General features: G+C 40.7%; 1 protein-coding gene across 4 annotated transcripts in view; it reads right to left on the bottom strand.

Annotated features, from left to right (window-relative positions):
* arhgap31 (Rho GTPase activating protein 31) overlaps positions 1–23,701 on the bottom strand; it is a 217,053-nt gene that overhangs the window by 146,783 nt on the left and 46,569 nt on the right. For all 4 annotated transcript variants that reach the window (XM_064352060.1, XM_064352057.1, XM_064352058.1 and 1 more), the window contains one exon: positions 15,784–15,928. In XM_064352060.1, coding sequence (XP_064208130.1) covers positions 15,784–15,928 — 145 coding nt within the window. The remainder of the gene's footprint in view (positions 1–15,783; positions 15,929–23,701) is intronic.

Raw genomic sequence — 23,701 nt, 5'->3', positions numbered from 1 at the left:
ATATCGTTGATTGTTTTGATTGTTTGGAAGCGGGCACGGTAGGTAATTTCATTACCATGTAATTTCTTCTATGCAACATTTTAAAGAGACATGAATAAACAGCCCCCACGAACGCCGGCTATTATTAACGGCAACTTTGATTGCTTGAGCAAAATCAGCAGGTTGCTGGTCAGCAGCTAAGCTAGGATTGAGTATTTCCCACATAGCCTACATAACGTTTTAAGATGTGTTGACAACCCTCAAACTCATTTCTTAAAGTTCCTTTCATGGTGTCATCCTTACATAAAAAAATTTCTTTTCAACTCTTCTTATATCTGTCCATAATACTTTCAACTCATTATTCCGGTATTATTTAAATTTTACTGGTGCTTAAAACCTTTGTTTAAAGGTTGAGAATGCTTATCAATCTTTTTCTAGAGCATGTTACAAAATGCCTCATAGCAGAGGTCTACTTCTTCAGAGGGCAAGCTTCTACATGTATTATTAGTAAAGTAGTCCAACACATCTCAGATGAAAGAGAATTATCAGGGAACATTCTATGTCACCTTGATTGAACAAACCCCCTCAGGGGTTGAGAGGGAGAAAACCTCATTACTGACCACATGTCTCCCTTTACATTTCAAATATAAACATAGCTGCACGCAGCATTGCCAGGGGCCAAACACCAGGGTGAACTGCAGAGCATTGAGCAAATTTGTGCTTTTCTGCAATGTCTAGAAAAATATAAATAAAGTTTTGTAATAATTTTGTTGCGTTCATACCAGTTGTGTGGCTGGGATGTAGCTGTAGCCTGCATTTACTCCAACTTACGGTGATAGCGTTTATAGAGAATAATTCCCATCCACAGGTTGGTTTAAGATAGAGAAGTGAAGTTGTGACAGTGATGCTATGAATAACTTATTCAAAATTGTTTTTACACATTCATAATCAGGACCATAATATGAACCACTGCCCAAACAGTGCTGTCCTGATGGGAGGAGTTTTTTTTATGACATTCTGAATAATATCGCTTCATGTTTACAAAAGTTAACCTGCATAGAAAGTGAAAGCAAATCATCTAACAGTTTTTTGCAGTAAGTGTTTCAGTTACATGCTCCCCTTGAAATTAAGTTGTTTCCAAGCTAATCAGCCACTGGGAAATCAATTAATATCTTTTAAAATCTGGTCATTTTTATATGCAACTGTTTTATGAAATGTCATAGTGTGAATGAATGAATATGGAAGTAAAGTAAATTTTGATGTTTTGGTGTATTCCAGGTGTCAGGGATGAACAATCTGCAAGACCACTATACAGTAGAAAACAGAATATAGCTATACAGTGGGGTGCAAAAATTTGGGCACCCCTGAGTTAAATGTCTGTTACAGTTAATCTCTGAGTGATCAAAAGCAAACCTGAACGCTAAATGGTACAACATTAAATATGAGACCTTTCTGCAAATTTTAAAGCAAGACAGATTTTATTTTCATTTTTTACTGTTTTTAAATGATGAAAAAGGAAAAAGGACCCTGTGCAAAGGTTTGGGAACCGTTTTGAATTATTCTATTCTTATTCTGTACTTTTTAAAAAGATTATTACTAAGGCCCCGACCCAGGTGATTTATTGTTGCCTGCGTTTCCACCGCAGTCTAAAGTCCCATGAAGATTAGGCAAATTAGCCCACTGACGTATGAAAAAGCGACGTTGTCGTCAGTCCATCTGTCCCATGATTTCTTCTGTAACCCCATACTACCACCAAAGTAGCCTACATTATTTTCTAATAACCAGGACAGCCCGGAGGGGTTTATTCCACTTATATACAACGGGTTACCAACAATGACTATATATGGTTACTTTTGTATTTATTGATTTTTATCGATTTAATCACCTGAAATTGAAATATTCTTCCGCAGCCGTTTGGGCATATTTTACCGTTGTCAAGCAAAACTGTCGTTGGCAGTTGAACTTGGATCGTTGTTATGCAACAAATAGGATATAACAGGCGAATAGTCAGATTGTAACTGTTTTATATATCCTCTCAAACACATTCATTATGTTATGCGAACATTCACTTTCATGTCTTGACATCCGAGAATGCATTCACATTCCACAAAAAAACTCCAAAAAACTGGCAACAACAGCAGAAAACATGCACACGTTGAATTGATTACTTTCTCATCGTCAATTCCACATAGGCTAATCGCAAAATGACAAGAATAGAACGAAAACTCTGACTTGCGTGAAAATTTAAATTAGCAGTGGTACAGCCACCGTTTGCTTTCCTGCTAGCCGAGCAGCGAAGTGTGCCCTCCAGATGTGAACCATGCACCATAAATTAGTCCATAGTCTTCCTGGTCTTTTTGTGGAATTGAAGAATCGCAGAGTAAAATTACGGCAGTCTGAAAAAGCAAAAGGGACGATTACTAGAATTAACCTGTTATTTTACCCTGACAAAAAGTGCGGAAGGTGATTTCCAGTTTGCTTTTACTGTATCACCAATGTAAATTACGCAGACCTACCGCATACCTCACATAACTGTATCAAACATTTTGAGTCTATATTACAACGGGCTAACAAAGAAAATCCGGAAGAAAATATTCAGCAACCGAATTAATCCGTTTGAATGTTTTGGTACGTAATATGCTGTCCCAGCATGAATGCTTAGCATTTTATAAAACGAATACAAAAGCAAGAAAAGAACAGAAGAGCACATGTTATAATTCCAAGACGTTGGCAAGCTATAACCAAAAGTAGGCTACTGCGCCGCATAACATACAAGTTTGATTTCAAGTTATTATGAAAATAAATTGGTTTGCAGCTGCAGATTTTTAAAAATGGTGGTTAGAATAAAACATTGCAAGTAGTCAACCAATCAGAAATTTTCAGCGCTTGCGCCCCACCCCAAAGGTTCCAGTACTTTTGGAAAGTACTACCCCCCGAGCAGGAACTTTTTTGGGGGTAAAATAAAGTCCCCGGAACTTCCTAGTTCCGGGGTAAAGTTCCTGCGGTGGAAACGCGGCTATTGTTTAAAACTACCTATTTCTACTGTTAGAAACATCATAAAATGGAACAGTTGAAGTCAAGGCAAGGCCTGGAAGACCAAGAAAAATTTCAGATAGAATGGCCTGAAACCAGGTTGGAAATGCTCAGCACAACCCGCACATCACTGCAAAAGAGCTGCAAAAAAATAACTCACACAGATATAGCTGTTCACAGGACAACAATACAACATACTTTAAACAACAAAGACCTACATGGCAGAGTTGCTAGAAAGAAGCCTTCCTTACGACCTCAACACAAAATTAAGCGTCTGAAGTATGCAAAAGAAAACCTTGAGAAGCACCTTTTGGAAGAATGTGCTTTGGACTGACAAAACTAAAATTGAACTTTTTGACCACAATCAAAGAAGGTAGGTTTGGAGAAAAAAGGTTGAAGCATTTGTAGAGAAGAACACTTTGCCAACTGTTAAGCATTGTAGAGGGGAGTCAAACTGGGACCCAGAAAAGGCTGACATTTGAACGAGCCTGGGGGCTGGGACTCATCCTATACTTCAAAGGACCCGAGAGCCTTGTGATAAAACAATAGGTTACTCGGACTCCCTCTGGATGAGCATGCCGTTGGCTCTCTGGAATGTTGCCATCTGGACAAGACTGAGATAAGGGGAAGTGGACTATTTGTCTATGGTTGTGTGAGCAGGCCTTTGGCTCTCTGGAATGTTGCCATCTGGACAAGACTGAGATAAGGGGAACTAGTCTCTTTGTCTGTGGTTGTGGGTGTGTGTGTTTTGGGGCCATTAAGGGTGAAAAGATCATCAGGTCTCTGGCAAAATGGTGGGGCAACTACTCTTGACAGTACCCTTATGTGGGCCCCTCTGTCATTACACTTTTTATTTCTTTCCTGGATCTGGACTCTAAACCGTCTGTTTATAATATTGACAAACCCCGTAAAACCTTATAAACCGTGCACATGTTTTCATTATATTGCTGTATTATACCTTATGTAGTAATAACATGGATTGCATGTAAAATGGTTCAACAAAAGGGTATTTTCATGACAACTGCACCATAATATTACATCCCTTTAACATGTTTGGTGTGGACGTATTCAGAAATTGAATGAAATGTTTCATACCAAATAAAATTTAATAAAGCATAGTTTCAGAAACTCAGGGAAAAACTATCACAATGGAATGTCCTCTCTGGTAATCATTTCTTTTTCCCATCCCCCCCACTAATTGTTTTTACAACAGCCTCCAAACGGTGGGGGCCTAAATTCCAGATTTTACCATTCGTCCAGGTTAATTTATGGCAATGCCGCCTGGAGCAAACGCGTGATTTGGCTTAAAAGGAAGGGAGACAATCCTGTCGGGGAAGATTGTAATCGACTTCCTACGCTGCGCATACTCTGTGTTCCATGTGTAGCTGAACAGGCTGGGTAAGAACTTTTTACTCTGTATATATGTTCTAGAAGTTTCGTATTTTATAACTGATTGTGAATTCTAAGCTAATGAACTACCTGCCTGTTAATAAATTCTTCTTATTTTTAACTTGCATGGTCTTCATGACTCTAATCCATTTTATATTCTTTTCAGCCGAAATTCTGACTAAATACTCAAGGGGACAATTCTGACTAAGACCCACTGATCAGGGGTCTAGTACAGCGAAAGTCTTTAGTGAGGTCCTCAAGTGCCCGCTAACGGGATTGGTGTTGTATTGGTTCTGGAGTTTTTGGCTTAAGAGGACCCTTGGGCGTTATATGTTGGTTCTTGTCAAATTCGCCTTAAGGAGCCCGATAAATGCGCACTGTCCTGGGCTCATAACTGTCTACGCAAAAATGAATGCATGTATTATGGTGGTCAGCCTTCTACCCTCTGTAGGCTTCACCGAAATGAGATTTAGCAATATTGCTAATCCCGGGAGCATATATTGAAGAACGATGGCACAAGACAGAGTTGAGTGTAACCACTCCAAGCTCCACGTATAGTTAAAACCAAATTTTAAATTCTAATTTCATTTGGAGTCAGATAATTACGAGAGTAAACCATAGTAACTGTTACGCTTACTTGCTGTGGTCATGGATATATTTGATGTGTTGTTCCGCTCATTTGTGAGTATTCTGATGCTCCCATTGGAATATTGACAGCCCGGCGACAGATCAGATATATCTCTGATGACGATGATGATGATGTTTAGATTAATGTGCGAGTGATCGCTTTAGATAGGAATAGTGGTGAACTAGGACTGCACAGGGATGATTACCTAATGTTCTCTGTATAAACAACTGTAACCAACAAGATAATAGCGTGGTGCCTCCATCTAATAAGGCTCTGCTAAGAGATCAAACCCAGTGAACTACCTTATTAGAAAATATATATATATATCATAACACTTGTTACATTTCAAACAAATCAGGCCATACAACCCAAGTATGAAGTGATAAATTCTACGGGATTTATTACTCAAGAAATTATTGTAAAATAAAAATAGTATAAAAGTAAATTGGTTTACCTTGACATACCCAATCAGTTGGAATTATTAAATGGCTTTGTTAGATTTACAAGTTACTCATTTACAAATCAACACTTTGCATTTAACCACAATGAAATTAGATACACCTTCGTCTGTACCTTTAAAATGAAAATTACCATGTAATCACATAGTTTACCTGCAGGAAAAACAGCATCTTATTTAACGTAATATGCACACGTTCTTAACTTCAATTATGTACAATAACACTTTACATTCGCAAAAAGAATGTTAACAATATCAGTCCCGGACAGTATCCAGCCTCTAACAGACCAGAGTTGAACAACACGTGACCCAATTGTAGGATGTAGCTGAAACTAATTGTTACTGGCACCAGTGCTAAAACTGATGAGTCGCCAGCACAGTGCATTCACTCCCGTTACCGGTAAAAAAAATCAACTGTGTCTCCATTGAGTATTTTAGTAGAGTCCAGCACAACACCAGTAATTGAGACAAATCTCTTTTCTTTTCCAGAAACAAAGTTAACGTCTCGACTCTCCTTTAGGAAGTTACGCACGACCCGGTATCCTTGGGAAACATACACAAGGTCCACGTCTTGTGATGAACTCCTTGAATCGCTGACGATTTCCTCTCGGTCAATGAATGACGCTGAACAACGTTAGCGTTTGTAGAAATCAAGTTCGAAAAGTATAAATGCAGTTATACACACTAGCTATGACATTTCCCAGTCCCGGAATGTAGCTAAACACTTTTCACACTGCTCAAATGAAATGTTAGCTCACAAAACCGCGTCTAGAACACTTTGTTCAGTTCAAGCCTATCCAGCGATCTTTTTCCTCTCCTTTGTGTGTTCTGAAGGTTTTTCTTCACACTTGGGGATGATAATATCATTAAATATCTGAATAAACTGAAATAATAAACACTTGTTGCAGCAGTCCGCTGTTAACAACGTGGGAGCTCATGGTTGCCACCTCTCCGGAGCATACGTCTGTCCCATACCATTCACAACATAGACATATATACATGTCTATGATTCACAATCCCAAACTCGACTAACTTCCGTTGCATGATTAATATAAAACCCAGGCTGCGTCCGAATACATCAGACCGGCAATACATCAAGCAGAGTAGCCTCTCTCATTGCCACGCCCCTTTTGGGGGAAACAATACCGGGTCCCGCGTAGACACCAACAGCTAAACAGAGAAAGTTGAAACATAACTCTATGCTGAAGAGTTGCTGTGTAGTTGGTTGCCCTAACAATAAATCTAAATTTGATTTTTTCCCCTGCCATGTCCTAAAAAACATCCCGATAGAAGAGCTTTATTGCTCCAAGCCATACGAAGGGAAGACAATGGGAACCTATGGGACCCTGCATCTCCACACACTTATGTGTGTGGAGAACATTTCATATCAGGTAAGAGCTAACTTAGCTAACGCAATGTCTGATTAACAGTTATATGCTATGGCCAGATAGCTAGCTATAAATACTATCCCTGTGTTTAGATAACTGAAAGCCCATCGCTACGTTAGGCTAACACGTTAATGCTAACCTTAACTAACTTTGATGTATCATGATTTCAGGGTTCCAAAGAAATGACAGGCTTCATCCTGATTACGTGCCCACCATTTTTCCCCACTGAAGACAGACCCTTTCCGTTCAAAGAAAACTCAGCCACTTTCACAGTGCCAGAAAGCGAGCATCCCATGTAGTGCTAACAACCAGAAAGAGTACGAAACTCCGCAAGCAATCAAATGAGGATGGAGGAACTTCCGTTTGTGAGTCAAGTGCCCCTGCTTTGTTTCAAGGTCCTGTTTGTGAGCCAAGTGATTCTGCTTTGTCTGAAGGTCCTCTTCGTAAGCCAAGTGCTTCTGCTTTGTCTGACTGATCTGACGTCGATGCCCAATGTAATGTTGAAGACAACGCAGTTGTTTTCCAAAGACCCTTGGCAGAGAGTGAGAGGGCTCAGATGATTGCTGCAATGGATAATCTAAGACAAAAGAGAAATGAAGCAAAAGGAGAGGGAGATGCTGCAAAGGATGGGCAAGAGAGTGCCTGAGTGCCAATGCAGTAAAAGGGGATGATACTGCATGCAAAGCCATGACTGGGCTCAGCTAGGCAGTTTTTTCGTGCTTGTACAAGTATCTTGTCCAGTACATTAACCCAAGGAGGGTGTTCAAATCACTCAAGACCAGCTTTTGCTGACCTTACTGAAACTGCGCCAGAATCCATCCCTGGCCCTCTTGTGCCAAGTTCTGAAAATGGGACACTCTACTGTACAGGACATGTTCACAAGGTGGCTAAACATGATGTATGCCAAGATTACCTTCCTCATCCACTGGTCTGACAGGGAATGTATCTCAACTACTGTACCGCCAGAGATGAAAGCAAAATTTTGTCATCTTACATCAATCATTGACTGCTTTGAGATTCATATTGAATACTCCAGGACACTAAAGGCAAGGTGAGTACAAAGAAAAATAGAACTGTGAAATGTGCATGTTGCATAGACTTAAACGACAGGTTTAAAAAAAAAAATTTAAACCCAGGCCCTATTTAAACATTGTCTGGCATGATGTTAACTAATACAGCCCATAATTTAACTGATTGCTTTATTATAGAAAAACTTTGCACTGTGCTGCATCCTCTCACCAGGCTCCAATCCAATAGGACATGCGTTTTAGCCTTCAAAAGCTGTGATACATGTCATTTTAAAAAATTGGAAGTTCCCAGCATAGGCTGTAGTCAGACATGTATTCATATGTTTTACTGAGGAAATGGTCACTATGATGTTGGGGCTAGCTGGAGCAAGGTGTAAGGTGAGGAGTGGCCCCTCCCATAGTGGATGTGTGCGTGAGGTAAAGAGTTTAACAAAATCAGAAAGAGAAAGCGGGCATTGATGAAAATAAAAGGGATGTTCTAATGGCTTTGGACACAGTTGGGATGGAATTATTGACAAAAAGGCAGAGAAGAGCGCATTAATGAGAGGTCCTTTGGCCCCTAAGGTAGGGCATGCTATCCTGTTCTATTTGCTTGTGTGTTGGCCGCTGCACTGCTCATTTGCCAGTGTGCGAAAACGAGTAACCTGTGTCACTTGACCCTGTAAGCTTAGCTTAGCTTATCTTAGGGGCGCAAAGACAAACCATTTTTACTTCCATGAATTTAATATTAACAGCTGTAGCCTAATGTTAGTAGCATAGATGCTTGTCAGCCACAGCATATATTGCAAGGGCAGGACAGTGGCAGGGAGCCTGTGTGCGCTCATCCACTTTGCAGAATCAAGGTAGCTAATTGTATAAAAATTCATAGCCTCCTGTAAGCTACATTATATAAAGTCAAGAGTAGGTTGTAGTGGGGCCCGCGTTCTTTGTAGGCTACTAACAGTTACCGGTTGGGGCTCAGGCTAGACGGACCGGGCTAATGTATAAGCTATAGCTAGGTCACTTGTGAGAGCACAGTGCTATTGCTAGCTAGCATACTATTTGTAGAGCAGGACTGAAAAGTAAAATATTTCACTGGTACTTTGCTTACCTGGAGACTCGATAAGGTAGATGTCCAGGTAGGACACCTCTGGCCATTGAGTGGGGTTATTGCACCAGCTTGATGCTGGGAGACTGAAGGGGCATGACTGAAGACGGATCAAATTAATTTTTTCGATGTATCTTTCGCGTTCTATGGCAGGCAGAGTGGACATATATTTACTCGACATAGTGTCTTTGGGTCATTTATAAACTAATTTAGTTCTGGTTGTTTTCTTTTGCTTTTGTTTGTACTGCTATTTTACATTGAAGTCTATGGCAAGTGTCATTTGTTTTCCTCCAAAAGGGGCGGGGACCTGTTGCAACTGGTAAAGTTTCAGGATGTGCCGGTCTGATGTATCGTCTTTTTTGCTTAGGAAGGTTCCTAACTGAGTGAAATGGCAGCCATGATAAGAGCTGGTTGAATTCTCTAAATGCTAAGGAAAGGTGCTTCAATGCTTCCTTTCTTATCTCCTTTAGCATAGGGCACACTGGGCCATCTTTTACGAAAGGAAAGGAGATAATGCCGTCCCACAATTCCTTGCAGCAGCAACATTTAAAACGACGCACCATTCGGTAACCTTGGTAATGGAGTAATATTTTTCACCAGGTTGTCCAGAAAGAGAAACGGATTCTCTTAGCACCGTGGTTGCCTTATGAATCCTCCTTCACATCTTTCCTTGACCTCATGACGTTTTCCATCGAGGTCAAGGAAAAGTGGTTAGGAAAAGACATAGGACGTAATTTTTTAGACTATTCGGACGCAGCCCCAATTCCCATCCCCCCCATCACGTGTGGTACATGGCAATTTGGTTCCTCGATATATTTGTTCCCCAATTAAACTAACTGTGCCAAAAAAGGTACCGTGCTTACTATGGTAATGGATATTGCAATATACTCATCCCACGGTAAATAAAATAATAAAGGGGGTTACACTCAGTGAAGGGGGGTTACATAACTAACAGCATTCCCAAATTTTTGCACAGGGCCTTTTTCCTTTTTTAAAATTATTTTTAAACTGTAAAAAATTAAAATAAAAAGTTATCTTGCTTTAAAAGAAAGAAGAAATGTGTCACGTTTAACTTTGCACCATTTAGAGATCAGGTTAGTGTCTCTTTCCTTAGATATTAATTGTAAAAGGTATTTTGACCAGGGGTGCCTAAATTTCTGTATGTTAAGGCTCAGGAACTGCACAATGCAGCTGTGTGTGTGGGAGGTGGGGGAAGTAGGGGGGTTTTATGGCCTCCTTACGGTGCATGTCCACTGCAGCGTCGAAAGCAACGTGATTTGACGCCTCCCATTCATTTCCTATGGGACAACCGTCAATCTGCCCGGCAATGCACTCTGGTAGCGGCGCGCTGAAGCGACAGGTAGCAGCGCAGAGCAGAGCTCAACTTTATGCAAATGAATCCGTCGAGCGTGTTCCATTGAGCCAATCAGGTGAAAGGCTGTGCTGCTGTTTCTTCAGCCGGCTAGCCAAAATCTTGTTCGGTAAAAAAAAGTTCCGCGCATTTTGAGGATGGAGGAAAAACTGATCATTTCTGTATCTGCAATCCCGGTGTTATACAAGGTATAGAGCAGCTATTACTAGCTTCTTGTTGCGGTCCATTGCGGGTTTACGATATATTGTGATGTTATCTGGATTTAAAATCAGCGGCGAATTATCTGGTTTGCTATACGATAGATAGCTAGCTTGTTAACTTGGCACTAACTCCGCTAGCCCTAACCCAAAAACTTAATTTAAAAAAATTAAGTCAGTTATACTTGGAGAGTAATGTTAATTTTATTCTGGTTATTCCACTCCTTTGCAAGCTTATTAGACAAAGTATATTGTGATGCTCCTATATTTATACATGTTGCATGAACGGGAACACATTTTCAGCAGGATTTCGTAACACCCACCAGCGCCCACCACATATTTTTTTTGACACGCCCCCAAGCAGCCAGGCGACGTGAAGCGACGCATCGACACGCAATGTTTGACGCTGCAGTGGACATGCACCATTACAGCTCCCATCAGAGTGTCAATGTGGCGGAGGGGAGGGGGACTCACAGAGACAGAATTCAGTCTGTATTTGAACTAATTTCGATCAGAGAAATCATTGTGTTTCAGCCAAAATGTATAATAGCAACATATGCTTTGTCATGAACTGCAAACCCTATTCAGATATCATCCATACCAAATCTGGTGTATGCGAACATCTGCAATAATGATTTGAATATTGAAATTTTGAAGTGGTGCTGTAGCACAATTAAAAAATTTTTGTATATAATATGTATATAAACCTAAATATTTTGAGCAGTAACACTTACATATGGACAATGAAATCTTATCTGTGTTCAGTAGATAGAGACAGAGACAGAAAATCAATACTACCGTTCTCCTGTTCTGACAGTCCAGAAAACAGTATATCAGCAAAAATAGCCATGCTGAGAAGTTCTCAAAAATAATATTTTCCAAGAAATGATAAAACTAAGCGCTAAAGTTTCACCAGGTGCAGTGTCTTTAACTGCTACCACATGGGGTTAGAAGATACAGAGATTAATGTTTTTTAAGGGCTGAGAATCTGTGTTCATTTTAGTTATTTCTGTGGGAAACCCTGAAAAGTGCCAAACTCTTGGTGCTGTATAGGTATGGGGCATGCCGCCCCGCAAGGCTTACCTGCCATCCCAATATTATCAACTTCCAATGATACTCGTATGACGTCAGCCCAGCTTAACATGAGCCAACCTTAGGTGACTAATAATAACAAGGGTCGTGCTAGCCCATGACATAGCTAGTGATGTACAGACTGAGGCTCTGTAACGTCAACCCATGTGCCACTAATGGGAACATTGTAAGGTCTTATTTGACTAGAACATTTGTAAAATGTGCCTTTAATTATCAAACTGCATTAAAGTGGTAAAGAAATTACAGCAAGTTCAACATTGTTTTTCTTTTTTGTAGGTACATGTTCCACCTGCAACCTAGCAAGCAGTGATCTTCAGGTACAAGCTAACAGCATAGTCTTGAGGTAGAAACAAGCAAATGTTCCAGGTCAAATGGACTGGGGTCATTGTGGGGAGAGAAAATAAGCATAATATTGATGCCAGAGGGAGCGGCAGGAGTGCACAACCTTAACTTTAAAAAAAGCCATACTGGAGCACATAGTACCCGATTCTGATATGGTATGACATGAACATATTGACTGCTAATCTGATCTATCGGTCGACCTCTTAGTCCTAGTGGCCAGGACACTGGTGTCCTGAGATTTCTCAATTCAGACATTCAGCAGTCCTGCAACCAAACTGAATGGAAACAACAAACACTTTAGGTTTATTAGCGGACAATACACAACAACTATTCCAAAATCTGAGTTCCTAAAGCCACCACTGTCACATATGTCATCTACGTGTCGTCTGCAACTATACCCCCCAAACATGACACACTGGGGTAAATGCCAATTTCAATACCAATAATTTGTATCCTGGCATAGCAACAAGATAAACTCAACAATTTCCAAAAGGTATGCCAATACTGTGGCGAAAAACGGTGCTCACTGAATACTGAAATAAACGAGAAATTTTTGTGGAATCATACCATGTCATTCTACTACATATGCAACTAAATATGGAATACATATACTATTTTACCATTGGTTTTACATGTAAAGATGCCCCTTTTAAGATTCAATGGTCATTCACTTTTGTGAACAATCCATTTCAGAAATCAACAAGCAAATAGAAAGTGGGGGTAGGTAATTAAATTGGGCACATTCAAACCCCACTCACAATTTATACTGGTGTAACTCTGCTCAGTCTGTTAGTTTGATTTATAACTCTTTTATCCAGTATAGGGCAGTACAAGCTGCTCTATGTGTATTGCTTGTCTCATTAAAAGAATTTTGATTCTTCAAGCCATGCACAACAGCTTGAACTGTTGCTTCATCACAGCGTTGTGCTGTAAACCACAACATTCAGAAATATAGAAGCTTGCAGTAATATACAAGCAATTGTTGAGGAGTAATTATTTTTTTAAGTTTTTGAACATTTTCCAAATTTTGCTTACTCATCAGCATGGCTAAAGCAAATTCTTTGGGGAGTGGGTCAGAAGAGAAGCAAGTATGAAGTCTAGCCAGGATAAATATACGTATTACTACTTGTAACATGTCAATCCTTCATATTGTGTAATATTTTTGATATTATCATATTCACATTGGTTGCAAGAGACAACTGTTAGCCTTGCTACTAATGCTCAAAATGTATGTATTGGGGGCTAAATAACAGGCAATGCTGTTTGTATAGGAGTGTTTTAGCATACCCTGGCCAATGTCAGCATCGTGTAGTAGCTTGTAGTGGCCAGCTTTGTTATAATTCATACCACTCACAATGAAATTTGAGTGTCTTTCAAGGCCTTTGCTGCTTGGATCCCGAGATATAGCTGCAAACAGCAATCCCGGGGTCCAAGCAGCATAACTGTTTCCAAGCGCAGAGACTCTATGAAGGCGAACACAAACTTTGTGGTTTTGTATTTTATTTCATTAATTTCTGTTATGACTGTAACCTGTCCATGTCAGTAACATTCCTTGTTTAATTTAGTTGAACGTTCATCTTTCGATGAGATTAATACTCGTAAATTAATACATTTCTTAAATTTCATGTGATTGATCCAACAGTTTGCTCTGCCTACCAAAAAATGTGAAAATTTCCCCCTATCGAAATGAGGGGGGTGGGTGGGGTGGAGAAAAGAGAAAATTGTTGTGAAAATCACCCTCAGAATGACCCCTAAGTGTTGATAAAGTGAGACTTGGAAATGTTCATCTTGGTAATGTCTTTGATTTAAAAAACAATAAAAGATATGGCTAATTGTAATTAAATTAAAATCGAAACAGAACTGAACTCCTAAGCTGTCAAACTGTTCCACTATCAAACCTTTGATCTAGATTAGAATACCAGCAAAGTTCTAAGTTGACTAATGTAAAATTGACTATGTGTATAATAATCTATTAAACTCTGTAGATTAAAGAAATGCTAGTTTTAATAGTTGCGAATCTTTCAGAAGACAATGTAAAGATATAAAAATAGGCTATATTAACCTAAATGTATGAACACAAATACCAAAATATTTTGCTCTACATGCAGAGCCAAAAAGGAACATAAAATAATCTCTGTACAACTAATATTAAATTCTTCACAAATGGCCTAAAAATTTCAATTTGAATTGCATGTCGTCCTGTTGCTTCAGATGGTGATCAAATGTTCTGTCTCCCTCAAAGTCCCATAACTTTTCACTCCTCACCTCCTTTCCTCCACTCCCCCCACTACCACTGGTCTCCTACCTGGAAGTATGGAGGAAAGGACAGAACGAGCAGGCGTGAAGAGAATTGGGACAGCTTATCTGCTTTTCCATCATGGTAAATGGACTGCATTTTATATAGCGCTTTTATCCAAAGCGCTTTACAATTGATGCCTCTCATTCACCCATTCATACACACACCCACACACTCACACAACATCGGTGAAAGGCTGCCATGCAAGGTACCAGTCAGCTCGTTGGGAGCAATTAGGGGTTAGGTGTCTTGCTCAGGGACACTTCGACACACCCAGGGCGGGGGATCGAACCAATCGCTCTTACCACCTGAGCAAAGCCAACATTGGGATGACAAGTATGCCATCCTGCCAAGTTATGGCTTGCTGATGCGCCATGCCCCATACCTATACAGCACCAAGAGTTCAGTACTTTTCAAGGTTTCCCACAAAAATAACCACAATTACCATAGACTCATGTCAACAGACAGAATTCACAAACAAATATATCCACACAATAAATCCCCAAACTTATGGGGATTTTTTTTTTTTCCTTGTTCTTCTTCCTGCCGATTACATCATCGCAAATGTTTCAGGCCCACAAAGAATACCACCTGAAGCTCAACCTCAACAAGACCGAGCTGCTGTTCATCCCCTACAAGACCTCCCTACTATGGGAGCTCTCAATCACTATCGATGGCACCACAGTGACTGCCTCTCATTCTGCAGAAAACCTGGGAGTGGTCCTAGATGACTGCAGTTCCCACCTTGCAAGCCTGCCAGCCTGTGCCATACAGCCTCAACAGATGATTTAGAATGCTGCCTGACTTGTCTTGAACCTTACTAAGTTCTCTCACATCACCCCCTTGCTGAAAAAGTCACTCCATTAGCTACTAGTATCAGTATCAGGTTCAAATTCCTGACCTTGGCCTACACTGCAGCCAACAGGACAGCCCCCACCTACCTACAGGACATGATTCAATCCAACATGCCAGCTCGACCACTCCAATCTGCTGCAGCAGGGCAATTTGTCACCCAGGTGTCTGGTTCTCACTCATCCCTACCATGTTCCTCTATGAACCACTCAGTCATTGTCCACCTTCCACCATAGTCTGAAGACTAATCTCTTCAGACTGTACCTAGAGTAACTACCACTACTCTGCAGGGAACCCCCAATACATCCCTTGTATCCTTCTATTTTGTTTCTGTAGCACTTCCATGTTATGCATGTACCTCCATCCAGCACTTATGCTGCACTTGTATTGTTATCTTGATTTTGTCACTTGCTGTCTTGTCTCATAGTTTGATTGATCTCTGACCTAGCCTATGCTTACAGTGTGAACTGGACTTAACATGTTCATGGCTATGATTAACTGTTACATAATGAGTATTATACCTTATCGGACCTGTATTTGTACTCAGTCCAATAACCTTCGGTATGCATTTATTGTACATTGCTTTGGATAAAAGCATCTGCCAAATAAATGTAATGTAATGATATGATATGCACATACTCACCATAAATTTCTTGTAGAGTTCAAAGGTTAGAAGGGGATTTGGAAGTTCCCTGAAGTAGAGCTTGCATAATGACCCCACACAGTGAATGTCCTGTAGATAAATCTCCCTTGTCAGTTCAGGACTCAGCTCAGAGCAAAACTCCTGCCTGCAAATACACACATATACACAACATCTATATCAGCTAAAGGCAAATGTAGTAATAATGAAAAATAATTGTGTGAAAGCCTCAACTACTCCCCATCCCATCCACGGATTTAGTTCTCACTCATTCATTTTTGTGTGGGTTTTTGTAGGGCTGTCCCCTGAAAGTTGACGATTTGAATCATCTGTGAGAGACCTCTCAGTTGACTGAGATTCTTTGAGTCGAGCAGTCGGTTTTTTTTTTTTTTTAGACAGTCAATGTGCATTACAATACCTACCGGAATACATCATTATAGAATCTTACAATAATGGACATTGGTTATATTACAATATTGAATAATAAATAAAACTAGACAATTCCTGCAGAAATTGTGAAGTGTGGTTGCCGCCAATGCAAAGTGTCTGACATGAAGCCAAACATGACCTCATTTAGCCAACGTCTGGTTCTGTCAAGGCGGTATTCACGAGCAGCGGTTTTCCTCTCCAGATTCGGTGAGCGAGGATATCCAAAAATACCAATTTGGAATATGGAAAAAGAGAATGAATTTCCCTGATTTCTTGGGTGCTAGGGTGTTCTAAATGGTTGCTAGTGTGTTGCTAGGTAGTCGCTACATTGTTGCAAGTGATTGCTAGGGTGTTTTAGGTGGTTGCTAGGGTGTTGCTAGGTAGTTGATATGATGTTCTAAGCGGTTGCTGGGGTGTTGCTCGGTGGTTGCTATGGAGTTCTAGGGGGTTGCTAGAATGTTGCTAGGTAGTTGATTTGGTTTTCTAGGCTGTTGCCAGGGTGTTCCAGGCGGTCTCTAGGGTGTTGCTAGGTGGTTGCTAGGGTATTCTAGGTGGTTGCTAGGGTGTTGCTAGATTGTTGCTATGGAGTCCTAGGCAGTTTCTAGAGTGTTCTAGGTGGCTGCTAGCGTGTTGCTAGGTGGTTGCTATGGAGTTGAAGATGGTTTCTAGGGTGTTATAGGTGGTTGCTATGGAGTTCTAGGTTGTTGCTAGGGTGTTGCTAGGTGGTTGCTATGGAGTTCTAAGCGGTGGCTAGGGTGTTCTAGGTGGTTGCTATGGAGTACTAGGCAGTTGCTAGGGTGTTGCTAGGTGCATGCTATGGAGTTCTAGGCAGTTGCTAGGGTGTTGCTAGGTGGTTGCTATGGAGTTCTAGGCGGTTGCTAGGCTGTTGCTGTGGAGTTCTAGGTGGTTGCTAGGGTGTTCTAGGTGGTTGTTAGAGTGTTGTTAGGTGGTTGCTATGGAGTTCTAGGCGGTTGCTAGGGTGTTGCTAGGTGCATGCTATGGAGTTTTAACTCTCTGGGGTCTAAGGGTAAAATGAGGCACACTGGTGATTGTGCGATGCTCTGACATTTGTGTAAATTTCATCAACTTTACATACAGGGATTCCAAAGTGTTTCATATCTTTGTTTTCAGCATGTGTGGATTGTAAACTGCTCTAAAAACACACAAACTGTAAACAGTAGTTTTGAACATGCACAGGAATGTTAATAAAACACAGTAAACAATTGTGAATAAGACTTTTGGTCACTGAAATGTGTTCTTCAAGGTCTTGGGTATCAAAAGATGACAATATTTTAGCAAATCCAATGAGAAATATAAAATAAATTGCTAAAAGTTAGTGTTGTGACTACTTTTTTTACTACACCAGGTGAGAATGGGAGGGCAAATAGCCTTTCTGTAATGAATATGCATTGGGTAGGAATACCTGCCAGCTAAGTAGGCTATTCACACCTGGCCGCATGCCTCCCCACCACTAAGACAAAGACTCAGTGAGCCATTTAGAAGACAGAAACAAAGACAACTTTTGATTTTAGAACATTTATTGAAGTAAACTGCATGGAAGATGAGATGAGACTGGTGTACTCTTGCAACGTCTGCCTGGCCTCTTAGCTAGCGGTGAACTAGGCCGTGTTTCCTGATCAACATCTCTGCAAATATAATAAAAACAAAATTGTTAGGAAATGTGAAATCAAATCAAACTTTATTTATATAGCACATTTCCTTCAACAGGTGAAAATTAAATGTGCTTTACAAAAAAAGGACAAACCACTAACTAATGAAAACAAAATTTATGAAATGTGACATCATATACAAACAAAGAACCAAACAAACACAACCAGACTCAGAGAGGTAGCCTATAATTTTGAGAAGCAATGGTTAGAATCATTCGTAGTGTGGGAATTTACAAACGCGCACATTGCTGAATATTCCTACAAACACACAGATACGTTGCAATACAGTACACATATTTACCAATATGATCATAAGAAATATACTTACGCATGAAGTTGATCCTCAGCTGGATCAGTTCGCTGTTCGAAATGACACCGCTCTTTATCAGTGTCGGCTTCCGGACGGACCATTTTCCAAAATTAAACGAAATGTTCACCTCAAAAGAAGTGAATTAGGCGACACTCTGTGACATTCTATCTCGCTTTCGCAGACTTGGCATTTCTCACATGGATCTCGCATCGCCCCTCCTTTAGTCTCCTTCTATGGAGAGTAATTATAATGTTGTTAACATGTGAATGCGATTTGGGCGGACTTCCTGCTGAGCGAAATTCACATAGTAATGAGTAAAGTTTAGCGAAGCATACATGATCTAATTAATCAAATTTGGAACATTTAAAACAATTTATATTATTTGCCAATGAGCGCATTGGAAAGTCGCGAGGTTCTAAGGTTTCTGTCAATGTTTTTGTTGCGTCTGTATGATAACAGCACGTGAAGTTAATCATCCAAATAGAAACAAAAGTTAATTTAATCTTGTCGAGCTCCGCCGGCGGAGCTCTCGACCCCAGAGGGTTAAGCGGTGGCTAGGGTGTTCTAGGTGGTTGCTATGGAGTTCTAGGCAGTTGCAAGGGTGTTTTCGGTGGTTGCTAGGGTGTTGCTATGGAGTTCTAGGTGGTTGCTAGGGTGTCCTAGTTTGTTGAAAGGGTGTTGCTAGGAAGTTGCCATGGAGTTCTAGGCGGTTGGTAGGATGTTCTAGGTGGTTGCTAAGGTGTTGCTAGGTGGTTGCTATGGAGATCTAGGTGGTTGCTAGGGTATTTTGGTGGTTTCTACGGTGTTGCTAGGAGGTTGCTATGGAGTTCTAGGCAGTTGGTAGGGTTTTCTAGGTGGTTGCTAGGGTGTTGCTAGGAGGTTGCTATGGAGTTCTAGGCAGTTGGTAGGGTTTTCTAGGTGGTTGCTAGGGTGTTGCTAGGTGGTTGCTATGGAGTTCTAGGTAGTTGCTAGAGTGTTGCTAGGTGGTTGCTATCAAGTTCTAGGCGGTTGCTAGGGTGTTCTAGGTGGTTGCTAGGGTGAAGAAGTCCGGCAGACCCAAATCCACAACAGAATCAGAAGACAAATTTCAGCGAGTCTACAGCTTGCGTGATAGGTGACTCACAGGACAACAGCTTCAAGCACAGCTTAACAGTGGTTGAAGTAACCAAGTCTCAGTTCTCAGAAGAGAAGAAGTCCATTGCTAAAATGGCTAAATAAGAAAAAGAGGCTTGCCTGGGCCATGAAGCACCGGCAATGCTGAAGACTGTAAGAAGGTCTTATAGACTGATGAATCAAAATGAGAAATCTTTGGTTCATCACGTAGGGTTTTTGTATGCCTTCAAGTAGGTGAAAGCAAAATCATAATCTTAACCAAATCATAATATTAAGCTAATACTAAATTAATATAAATGATTTAGCTAAGGGGGTGAAGGTATTCATTAAGTTCTTCGAATTAGCAGCGGCTGACTCAGTTCAACACAAGGTAATATAAATACAGACAACCGTGTAAATGTAATAGAGTTTATTAAACACAAAGCACAATTCTCTATGATGATGTATAACAAACTATGAGTGCATGTGTGTGTAGGTGTTGTGTGTGGCGTATGTGTGCGTGTGAGTATGTGAGTGAGGAATGTTGGATGTTCTCCTAGGTGGGGGTTGGGTACAGCGGACACGTGTTCACGGAGCACAAAGGAACAAGATGGAGTATGAATGGAGGGGTTTTTGAATATAGACATATTTCTATGCATGACATATATTAAACTAACGCAGCGCGGTGGGTGGTTTAGAGCCAACCGAACAAGCGGAATGTTTGCATTAATCATTAAAACACAATAACGGCCACTTACATCTAATCATAAATATGGCTAAATTCGGTCCGTCGCTAATTGTGCTAAGCCCAGAGTTACAGCCTTACTTGAGTGTCCTTTGCTTTAAGTTGGTTGTTTAAAATGTTTCCAAAACACGCAACCGGATCCTCCGCTAGCCGCTTGCTTCTTGGGACTCGCTCTGCAGGATGCATCGGTCGTGCGTGGCTCTCCTGGTTCTTCAACCACCTCTAAAAATAGAGCTTCGTAGCGCCTCGTTCCGCCAGCAGCCACCGAGGATATTCGGGCCTGGCTCCGTTGCAGGCCTTGCAAACTGTTCCTGGTGTGTGGACTCACGCGGGAGGGAGACGGGAGATGGGTGGCGAGTCCAGGGAGAGGATAATGGAAGCGAGAGCGGAACAATGTGAAAAAGAGAAGGGAGAAGAAAGAAAAAAAGAGGAGCGAAACTTCTTCTTCTTTGATGTTTTACGGCAGTTGGCATCCTTTTTAGTTGCATTACCGCCTCCTTCTGGATCTAACCATGTACTGCTGTCTGGATCTCTTATATCCTGTTACTCATTCCAGTTGCCCTCAAAAAACTAAATATCACCCTCTTTCCCTCCACCGTGTCCCCACACTCAAGCAGATCTGTAAGCCTTGACTCCACTCCTAGTCTCTGTAATCCTGTAAACATTACCCTTGTTTCTTGCTCATACTTCCTGCATTCAATCAGGACATGCTCCACTGTTTCTGATTCCTGGCACTGATCGCAATAGCCAGTTGGATGTTTTCCTATAATGAATAGTGTGCTATTCAAGTTGCTGTGACCAATTCTTAATCTACTTATGATTACTTGCTCTCTTCTATCGGTTCCACTGTTTCTTACCATTCCTACTTTATTTTGTATTTTACATAAATCTCTTCCTTTTGTTTCACTATCCCAATGTTGTTGCCATTGTTTGATTACTCTCCTCCAAACGATGCTTTTCCCCTCTGATTTTGAAAGTTTAACATTAAGGTCCACATACTCTCTCCTGACCGCCTCCATCGCCAACTTATCTGCTTTTTCATTTCCCTGGATTCCTGAATGTGCTGGTACCCACATGAACTTTATGTTTTTCCCTTGATTAGTTATCCTTGAATTATTAAACAACAGTTCATATAATATGTCTTGGTGATTACTTCCTGATCCTGTTTTAATGCTTGACAATGCTGATAGAGAGTCACTACAGATGAGTATATTATTTGCCGTCACTCCTTCCACCCACTCTAATCCTAACAGAACTGCAATTAGCTCAACAGCATATATGCTCAAATAATCTGACGTTCTCTTACTGATTCCAGTCTGGTGACTGGGAATCACCACTGCAGCCCCTGTCACCTCTGTTATTGGATCCTTTGACCCATCTGTAAAATTCTGTAAATAGTCATTGTATTTCCTGTCCCTATGCATGTAATATTCCTGAACTAAATCTGCTGTTTTATTTCTGTGCTTTATATTCAATAGTTCCACGTCCACATAAGCATTTTGCAACATCCAGACTGGTCTCACAGGCCACAACACAGTTGGACAAAATTCAATTTCATGAATTTGCATTTGTTCTGCAACGTCCTTGCCTACCCATCCAAAGCTTGTTTTTTGTGATTTTTCCCTCTCCCAACTAGCCTCCAATACTCTCTTAAGCCGCGTTTCCAGCGCAGGAACTTTACCCCGGAACTAGGAACCTTTTGAGGAACTCAGTGCGTTTCGACCGCAGGAACTAGGGTCTAAATTTAGTTCCGGGGGCTTTATTTTACCCCCAAAAAAGTTCCTGCTCGGGGGGTAGTACTTTCCAAAAGTACCGGAACCTTTGGGGTGGGGCGCAACCGCTGAAAATTTCTGATTGGTCGACTACTTGCAGTGTTTTATTTCAACTGCCATGTTTAAAAATATGCAGCCGCAAATCGATTTATTTTCATAATAACTTCAAATCAAACTTGTATGTTATGCGGCGCAGTAGCCTAGTTTTGGTTATAGCCTGGCAACGTCTTGGAATTATAACGTGTGCTCTTCTGTTCTTTTCTTGCTTTAGTATTCGTTCGTTCGTAAAATGCTAAGCATTCGTGCTGGGACAGCATATTAAGTACCAAAACATTCAAACGGATTAATTCGGTTGCTGAATATTTTCTTCCGGATTTTCTTTGTTAGCCCGTTGTAATTGACTCAAAACGTTTGATACAGTTATGTGAGGTATGCGGTAGTTCTGCGTAATTCACATTGGTGATACAGTAAAAGCAAACTGGAAATCACCTTCCGCACTTTTTGTCAGGGTAAAATAACAGGTTAATTCTAGTAATCGTCCCTTTTGCTTTTTCAGACTGCCGTAATTTTACTCTGCCATTCTTCAATTCCACAAAAAGACCAGGAAGACTATGGACTAATTTATGGTGCATGGTTCGCATCTGGAGGGCACTCCGCTAGCAGTAACTTCGAAGGAAAGCAAACGGTGGCTGTACCACTGCTAATTTAAATTTTCATGCAAGTCCGAGTTTTCGTTCTATTCTTGTCATTTTGCGATTAGCCTATATGGAATTGATGATGAGAAAGTAATCAAACAGCAAATTGTTTACAACGTGTGCATGTTTTCTGCTGTTGTTGCCAGTTATATTGAAAATGTGAATGCATTCTGTCGCCTCGGATGTCAAGACATGAAAGTGAATGTTCGCATAAAAACATAATGAATATGTCTGAGAGGATATATAAAACAGTTACAATCTGACTATTGGCCTGTTATATCCTATTTGTTGCATAACAACGGTCCAAGTTCAACTACCAACGACAGTTTGCTTGACAACGGTAAAATATGCCCTAAAATATGGCTGCAGAAGAATATTTCAATTCCAGGTGATTAAATCAATAGAAATCAATAAATACAAAAGTAACCATATATAGTCATTGTTGGTAACCCGTTGTATATAAGTGGAATAAGCCCCTCCGGGCTGTCCCGGTTATTAGAAAGTAATGTAGGCTACTTCGGTGGTAGTATGGGGTTACAGAAGAAATCATAGGACAGATGGACCGACGACAACGTCGCTTTTTCATACGTCAGTGGGCTAATTTGCCTAATCTTCGCGGGACTTTAGACCGCGGTGGAAACACAGACAACAATGGGCTGAAGGAACCTTTTAGTTCCTTGAAAAGTAGTTCCTGGGACTAAAGGTTCCGGGTACTTTTGGTGGAAACGCGCCTTTAGTTGGATGACTTTCGGTGTGTCCCCTTAGATTTATCCAGTAATTGGCCATAAACTGTTTCCTACGAATCCAGAGAGGCATTTCTCCTGCCTCAACTTGCAGTGCACACACTGGCGCCGTTTTTACTGACCCTAGGCAAATCCTCAGAGCACAACATCCAAGTCTGACAGCACAGTCTTGGCTGCTGAGCCATACACCACACTACCATAATCAATTCTTGCCTGGATTAGCGCTACATATATATACTTCAATGATGCTATATCAGCTCTCCATTCCAGCCCAGCAAGACATCTCATAAAATTAATAACTTTCTTACTTTTTTCCACTATGCTTCTTATATGCTCTTTCCATGTTAGTCTGGGATCAAAATGTACTCCCAAGAAACAAATGCATTCTACTCTCTCTAGGTTATTTCCGTATAACTTCAGATTCCTTGCTTCCCTGATTTTCTTACTTGTGAAGAACATAATTTT

Source organism: Anguilla rostrata, chromosome 9 (assembly GCF_018555375.3).
Source record: "Anguilla rostrata isolate EN2019 chromosome 9, ASM1855537v3, whole genome shotgun sequence".
In the NCBI taxonomy this organism is placed as follows: domain Eukaryota; kingdom Metazoa; phylum Chordata; class Actinopteri; order Anguilliformes; family Anguillidae; genus Anguilla; species Anguilla rostrata.
Note: the sequence above shows the minus strand (reverse complement) of the source record. Positions and strands in the feature narration are given on the sequence as shown.